The sequence below is a fragment of the Grammomys surdaster genome, unplaced genomic scaffold, assembly GCF_004785775.1.
Source record: "Grammomys surdaster isolate TR1022 unplaced genomic scaffold, NIH_TR_1.0 363, whole genome shotgun sequence".
Classification (NCBI taxonomy): Eukaryota; Metazoa; Chordata; class Mammalia; order Rodentia; family Muridae; genus Grammomys; species Grammomys surdaster.
In genome coordinates this window covers 8,198,221-8,206,472 of record NW_021604782.1, presented here as the reverse complement: position 1 = coordinate 8,206,472, position 8,252 = coordinate 8,198,221, and the positions used below count along the sequence as shown (strand labels likewise).

At 37.2% G+C, this 8,252-nt stretch overlaps 1 protein-coding gene across 7 annotated transcripts in view; it reads right to left on the bottom strand.

The window, feature by feature from the left end:
* Musk (muscle associated receptor tyrosine kinase) overlaps window positions 1-8,252 on the bottom strand; it is an 89,028-nt gene that overhangs the window by 18,011 nt on the left and 62,765 nt on the right. For 4 of the 7 annotated variants that reach the window (XM_028779967.1, XM_028779970.1, XM_028779972.1 and 1 more), the window contains 2 exons: window positions 7,116-7,122; window positions 656-919 (listed from right to left, as the gene is read on the bottom strand). In XM_028779967.1, coding sequence (XP_028635800.1) covers window positions 656-919; window positions 7,116-7,122 — 271 coding nt within the window. Of the gene's footprint in view, window positions 1-655; window positions 920-7,115; window positions 7,158-8,252 lie in introns of all 7 variants that reach the window. The other 3 variants (XM_028779974.1, XM_028779973.1, XM_028779968.1) reach the window with 2 other exon arrangements.

The following is an 8,252-nucleotide window of genomic DNA, read 5'->3' as shown; positions in this document are numbered from 1 at the left end:
GACAATAACTTAAAAGGGAAAATAGTTAAAGTACCTAAGGGCTTGGGTTTAGCTCAGTGGTAGATTGTTTGTCATTTGTGTAGCATGCACATATGTGCCTGTGAGTGTACATACACACGTACACATGCATTCACTCACATACACACATGTACACACTAAAATACACACAAATGCACATAGCAGATACACATGCATGTACACACATACACACACTTAGATTCTACTTCTCTATGAATTTCATTGCCTTGGGGACCTTGTATAAGAGAAGTCACATAGAATTTGCCCCTGTGACTGATTTAATTCTTTTAGCCCACCATCCTTCAGCTTCTCCCAAGTTGCTGTCCTATGTCCTTATCCAGGAAGAATTTTATTTGTGTGTGTGTGCATATGCACATATATATCACAGAGCTTGTTTGTGGTCTACAAGACAACTTTCTGACTGAGCCAGACTCTAATGTTTTCTGTAAGTTCAGAGTATTTGTATCATAGATTGCCACCCGTGGTTATAATGGGAGGAATTTTGTCCTTTTATTTCTTTTGGGTGAATGACAAAATTTGTCTGACCTACCACCCATGACAATGCCTTCTTTGGCAAACTGTTGGCATACAGGAGAAAAAAATGAAATTTCTTACTCACTCATTTTCAAAGTTTTACCTGCAAACGGGCATGGGAGTAGGTGCCACTCCAGGGCTGCACTCTTGGAAGAGGTGGTTACACAGCAGAGCCTCAGCGGCTGGCCGGCAGAGTGGGCTCACAGCCTTCAGTTCACTCCACGCAGTATGGATCAGCAGCTCTTGGGCCTCCTCGGGATCCGGGTAGGAGGTGTTGAAGAAGACAAGAGCATCTTTCGCCAGGACTGCATCACACACCTCCCCTCTGTACTGGGCACAGTAGCCTTTGCTGTCTTTCTGTGACTTACTGAAAGAAGTGATGCACAGCATAGCCAATCATATGCAATTTCTTAGCATCCATTCTCCCCTGAACATATACAGCTGCATCACAGAATATAGAGACTGTCCTGGCAAATATATTGAAATGTTTCTTATGAATATTCTCCCCATTTTCAACACCAACTGTGCCATCTTTAGATACCTCAAGGTTGTGACAAAGGCTGTGGAAAGCTTTGGAGATGGCCAAGAGATGAGTGAATTTGGGCATTTTTGTTATGTTATGCATAGATGTAATTGTTCTTACTACAGTCAGCTCACATATCCCTTGAACATAAGCTGATATAATCCAAGAAAAGCATTCATCCAGACGGACCACAGACGAGAGAACATAACAATTGCTCCATGGAAAAAACTTGCAGCTTTAAGGACAACCTATTTGTTACTGCAATACTTAGTACATTCCCATCTTGGCTACACTGCTTGTTTTTTGAGACAGTAGTAACTCAGAGACTAACCAACAATAATTATTGAATATTTACATGTGTAGGCAGCTCCATGGTCTACTGTATTCCAATGGTTTCCATCAGAACTTTATCATTAACTGCATGGAAAACTTCGATCATCTTTCTTATTTAAATGTATACTATTAATTTTAGATGTTTACTGCTAAGATTTAGTTTTGTCTTACCGCTACATAAAAGATTCAACATAAGAAAATCTATTCCACTGAAATTTGTAAACTTTTAAATGGTTAAGGAACACTGAATTTGAAAAGTTGATTCTCTATAAATTGACACCATCTGGCGTTTGAAACGGACCCATTAGAATGAGACATGATTAAAATACAAGGGCTCCAGTTTGGATTGGTCATTTGTTAATTTGCCATCAGGATCATTAATGTGACATTTAATTCATAGTAGATATTTATAATAAAATAAAAAATAAGAAAAAGTAGATATTTAAAATAAAAAGCCTCAAATCAGAAAATAATGCATGTGGGGAACCCAATCCATGCTGGCACTGAGAAAAACATTTAGAGTCATGATTGCCAAAGTTAAAAAAAATCAGAATAATAACTAATAAAGAAGTAACTCAGCCAGGTTTGCAAAAGTTCTGACATGTTGTTACATCTTGGTAAAATGAGAGATGAATAAGAACAGAAAAAAATTCTTGTTCCATATAGAAGTTAAATAATTCTCCCCATCTCTCTGACCTCAGAGTTATTCAGCCATCAAATTATTCACCATCTCTAACATCAAATGTGAACTACTGACGGAAGCTAATTTTTGTTTTTTTGTTTTTGCTTTTCCCCATGAATTTCAAAATATAACACACATTGGTGTTTGTCTTCTAATTGCACAAGCAAAATACTTTTTATTGAGGGGGGAAGAAAAGGACACTGTAGAAACTTGATTTTAAAAATGACCTCAGAAATAAGGAAATAGTAGTAAGTTCCTCTCTGAATCCCTGCTGCTTCCTTATTGAAAACTTAGCAGATCTTTGGGACAATGCTAGTGTGCCTTAAAGAAATGAATCCCCACTTATTTTTTTTAAATATTAGCCAAATAACTCCAAAGAAAGAATAAAAGAAAAAAAGAAGGAAGTCAAATAGGTTTGAATAAAAACTTTAAGTAGCACATGCTTTGATTAGCTCTACAGTCCAAGCATATGAATGATATATATATATATATATATATCTCACCACTCTATCTACCTATCTGTGAATTGCCTAGTCATCGTTTTGACATTTTAACTTCTTTTTCTTTTTTCTTGAAGATATTTATAAAACTATCTTGAAGATATTTGTAAGTATTTTTCTACAGCTATCCAAATTTAGATATCAGACATGGAAGCAATTTGAATCATTTCGTCCACAGACTTCCCAAATCTATCGGTAATAATAATACAACAATAAAATAGTAATAATAATAACAAAACCTGACTGTTGCTCACAGCAAGAACTGGTTGTTGAGGTGAACACAAAGCCTCCAAAGCCCCCCCCCCCCCCAACCCCCGGCGTTCTGCGGGCTTTTGCACTGCGCACCTGATCTGTGTATCTCTTTAGCTCATAGGCTGCTGATAGGCCAGTCTTACATGCCGCTGGCTCTGTTGCTCTTTCGAACACTAGGGCAGAGGTCACAGAGGTCCCTTTACAGAATGATTATTCTGGAATGTTCTGGTAGACCATCTCTTAAAAATAAGACTTAATGGCACCTGTTCCTATATTACCTCCTGGCAAACCTCCTCTGTGATGGTAAGAAGTATTTGATTCTGGATACCTCCCTCACCTTCTTTTATGAAGAACAGCTCTATAGTCAGTGGAACATTCATGTGACTCTTCCCCTTCTCTCTCCACTAACACATGTCTGAATCACATTTTGAAATATTTCCTTCCGGTTTCTATGAAGGTGGCACCATCTATTCCCTTTGAACTTTGTCCAGAGGCATGTCCAAAGAACCAGCTATGTCCTGTTTGTTTGGTTTATGACACCCCCTGCTGTAGTGGAGGTACACTTGATAGCTCTCCCTCTCCTTGGATCTTCCCTTATATGGCCACTGATGCATTTCCCCTGCAAAGGTGACGGCCGAGGTTCTTAGCCATTCCTCATCTTCAAAGCAGCTGGCAGGGTTTTTATTCTTTCCTGTTGTCTGTACGTGATTCACTTGCTAGGGCAGAGGCCAGCAAGTACAACTCAAGACTTTCAGACTCAATTCTTAAAGAAATATGTAGACTCAAAAAAGGACCTAATGATTTTTGATAATATTTTAAAAATCTTAGAATGTGGTAAATAACAGATACTCATAATCATATGTACTTAAACCTAAGTTAAATGTTCACATATGCATACCATGATGGGCACTCTTTTTTCCAAGTAACATATACATGATATTGCTTCAGTCCTTTCTTTAAGCAAAATTTTTGTCTTTTTAAGTAACATTTAATTGACAGAAGCCTTGTATAGCATTATGACATGATACTTTGAATTGAACTTATTAACATGTATTATTTCAGATGCATATTACAATGTGTGGTGAAAACAGTTAAAATCTATTTAGTGATATTTTTAAAGAATGCTAGACATAATGTTAACACTAGTCACCGTATCCTGTGATGGCTCTCCTCAACCCGCTCCTATGTCTGACTGAAAGTTCACCTCCTTCATAGTTTAAAGTTTATGGGTTTTTTTTTTAAAATAAATTCTTCTTTTTTCCTGAGAGCTAAAAATAATATCTACATTTCAAGTGGTTGTAGACATTTAAAAGAAGAATATTTAATGACATGTGAAAGCGCCATGAGACTCAACTGTATTTCCACAAATGAAGTTTTACTGAAAACTAAGCAATTGTACCGGTTTATACATTTTTCGTGGCTGGGTTTCTGCTAAACTAACAGGCCAAGCAGTTTTAATAAGGTCTGTATGGCTCACTGAGGGAATATATTAATATCTGACCCTTTATAGAAAATGTTTGCCAACCTCCGCTGTTGCGTACTGATCAAATGTCACTTTGCTGAACTGCCAAGCACGATGTCCTCAGCGAGGAGAACATGACCTTCCTGAAAACCCTCCTGTGCTTCCTGTGAGTGGAAGAGCCGTTTGCTATACAAAATGCACTACAGTATACGGAAACAGTGGGTTTTTATTAAAAACTAAAAAATGGAGAAAATTGATTTTATCTCTCCCAGAAGCTAAGAGAAAAAATATAAGGTTGGGTAGGTGGGGGAAGGGTGAGCTAAGAGAAGCTGGAGGACAGGGAAAGAAAGATAATAATATACTGTATGAAATTCTCAAAGAACAAATGCAATAAAATGAATATATTTCTAAACTAAAAAAAATATGTCTCCTAGATAGGTATTTTGTATATTATATGTTTGTGTATAATAGATTATATTGTTCATACACAGAAATATCGTAATTGAACTGTAAATACATTTTTTGTATCCTGCATTTTTTGCCTCACAGATATTGTAAGCATTTGCCTGTGTCTTTAAAAACCAAAGCAACCACTCGATTTCCTTGATCAGTAGATATGTATGTTGTTTATACACTATATCCATGAGTGTAAGCAGTTGTGAATAGTATTCATAATTCTTATTTCCTTTGAATAGGTTTCTAAATGTGGATTTTTTTTTGTCTATAGATAACAACCGTTTTAAGATTAACAATAAAAATCTTTAAGTTGGAAATTATAAAACAGCCATTTTCCTCACTATCAGCAGAGTTTGAGAGTTTATGTTATCACAAGAGGGAAGTGATGAGGCTGTTCTTTTTATTTCTTGAGACATGGTCTCACTTTGTTGTCAATGCTGGCCTGAGAACTTCCTGACCTTCTGTCCCAGCTTGCCGAGTGCTGGCCCACAACCAGTTAGAAACCGTTTTTGACTGGCACTTATTTAGCTTCCATGTTTAGACTGCTTCACTTAAATTTACTTCCATAAAGATGATCTATATCTACTCTTTTAGCCCCGCATTTTATTATTTTATTTTATTTTATTTATGATTCTAGTATTACACTGTCTTACAATTAATCTTAAAAAATTAAAAAAATAAAAGATGCAAAAAATAAAGCATCCAGGGACTTAGAAGTATAAAAATTGGTTTTGTGTCTCCATTTCTAATATGTTTGAAGTAAGAGTACATGTTTTTTTTAAAAAGCTGGGAGGGTCATTGTGTTAACAGGCTGATTGTGTGTCTTTATTGTCAAATGGCCTGACTCTCATCTGCTTGCACCACATGGCCTGTCAGTAGACACTGGGCTTCACTGTAAAGTTCTTAAGAGTGGGAACACTGCCTCTGAGAGGTGGGAAGCCGCTTAGAAGCTAACAACTGATCTCCAAAAGAGACCATTGCAGCTGTGTATCCAGAGATGACATCCAGGAGGAACCGCATCTTTTTTTTTTTTTTTTGGTTTTTCGAGACAGGGTTTCTCTGAGTAGCCCTGGCTGTCCTGGAACTCACTCTGTAGACCAGGCTAGCCTCGAACTCTTGAACTCAGAAATCCACCTGCCTCTGCCTTCCAAGTGCTGGGATTAAAGGCGTGCGCCACCACCACCCGGCGAGGAACCGCATCTTATTGTGTATTTAGTTCTTTTCTCCATGGAATTGCAATCAGTGTCTGAAGTTTTATATTCTTCTCAGTTTCTGTGCAGTGCTTGAAAATATGAATTCTGGAGTCTGTCTGTCCAAACTTTGATGGAGGCCCAGCACTTTGTGACCTGTATGGTCTGGCAACTCTTGCTGCACCTGGATCCCTGTACAAAAATGTACAAAGAATAATACTTTTCCCTAAAGTCCTTGTAATGTTAAAATGAGAACAGGTATCATGATGCTAACTGCCATGGTTGTTACTGCTATTTTGGATTAAACATCTGTACTTGGGACACTACATGGGATTTTTAAAGCGTTGTTTTGTTTTATTTATTCACCTGTTTGTTTTGTTTTGTTGTTGTTGGTGGTGGTGGTGATGGTGGTGGTGGTGGTGTTTTCCTGAGACAGGGTTTCATTTAGCCAAGGCTGGTTTCGGACTCCTGATCCTTCTCCTTTAGCCTTCTATGTCTGACAGCTAAAGACCACCAAATATAACTAATTGTTCCACTGTCATTTTTATCTTTCAATTGTTTGTTTTGAGACAAGGTGTTATGTAGTACAGATCATCCCTAAATTCAGTACGTAGCCTAGGCTATCCTCAAACACACTATGTAGCCCATTCCGGTCTGAAACTTCTGATCCTCTTCACTCAGTGGTGGGATTAGAGGCATGAACTACTGTGTCAGATTACCACACAGAGTTTTAATGAAAGTCAATTTTAGCAATTCTGTATCTTAAAAACCACTGCAAATAAAAAATGCAATAAGTTTATTTCTTTTAATCTCCTGGAAAAACATATATAAAGGAGTTTTGGAGTCAGTTTTGAGTTGTATTTCAAGATACCTCATTTCTAGCTGAGTGAGTCTTCAGTGTACTTTCTCGGTACCTTTCCTGAAAATGGGGGCGGGGGCATAGTCCCTATTTGACAGAGATCTCCTGAACAGCATCCAACACGTGGGAAATATTCAGTTGACGTTAGTGACTTTTATATTCATTTTTATCATCTTATAAAAATGCTATATGGCTTTGGACATTAGAAATGCCTAAAAAGTTTATAGTGCTTAGCAGGCAAATCATTGACATGTTGAACTAAAACTACAGATGACACAAAACATTGGAATATTAATGGATGCTTACCTCCATTCTGGTAATAGGAAAGAAGTATCCATAGGAATCCACAGGAGGTTGGAGGGGAGAGAGAGAGAGAGAGAGAGAGAGAGAGAGAGAGAGAGAGAGAGAGAGAGAGAGAGAGAGAGAAAGTCAGCACACACTCATCTTAACCACTATAAGATCCTATGAGGCTCTCTGCTTTTATGAGGAGGCTGGAACTACATTAACAGGTGGAGTTGGGGGAGGTTAAGACAACACTGTCTCAGGGAGCTGTAATCTTTTCAGATAGCAGCAGCCATGGGCTCCACTGGCCACACATGAAAGAAAATACCAATTTTACCAAATTTTGCAATTAATAGATAAGGTGGTCAGATAGATAGGAAAACAGAAGAGCTAGATAATAGATAGATAGATAGATAGATAGATAGATAGATAGATAGATAGATTGATTGATTGATTGATTGACAGATGGTGGATAGATAGATGATAGATATAGATATATGTGAATAGATTTGATAGATACTGATATGTATTACTGGCACTGGGAATATTGTTTTTAGTCAGAAAAAACTGCATTAGAAAGAGGGCTGAATGTCTATTCAGGGAGTCCATTTGCTCTTTTCCCTATAAATCTTCTTCTCCTTTGATATAAAGGAGCTAGAACAGATGAAGAAGAAGGTGCCAGCTGTGCAACCACAGCAGGCCATATCTCATCTGTTCTTCCAGGTTCCTGAAGGAGTGGCTGCCTATCAATGGGCAGAAGAAAGTGGAGGAATTTATAAGGGGATAATAAGACTGGAGGTTTAAATTAGATTAGATTGCTGTAGTTAATCCTTAAAATCACCCAAGCCTTGTGAATCTGCTTAAAAGCTGTAATGAATTTGATTTCCTAAGGGAAAAGAAGATCCTAAAACACATAATTTCTCAGCACCCAGCAACTGGAGAAGAGTAATGGTTTTCTCCGTGTGCATGTCAAGTCTAGATTTCAATACACTGGTTGCAGTTGTCATCTTGAAATTTGTCACCTCTTTGTTTCCTATTGAATTTATAAGCCATTTGACATTTTTTGAAAGTATATATATTATATATATACATATATATATTATACATATTACATATGATATATATATATATATATATATATATATATATATATCACATACT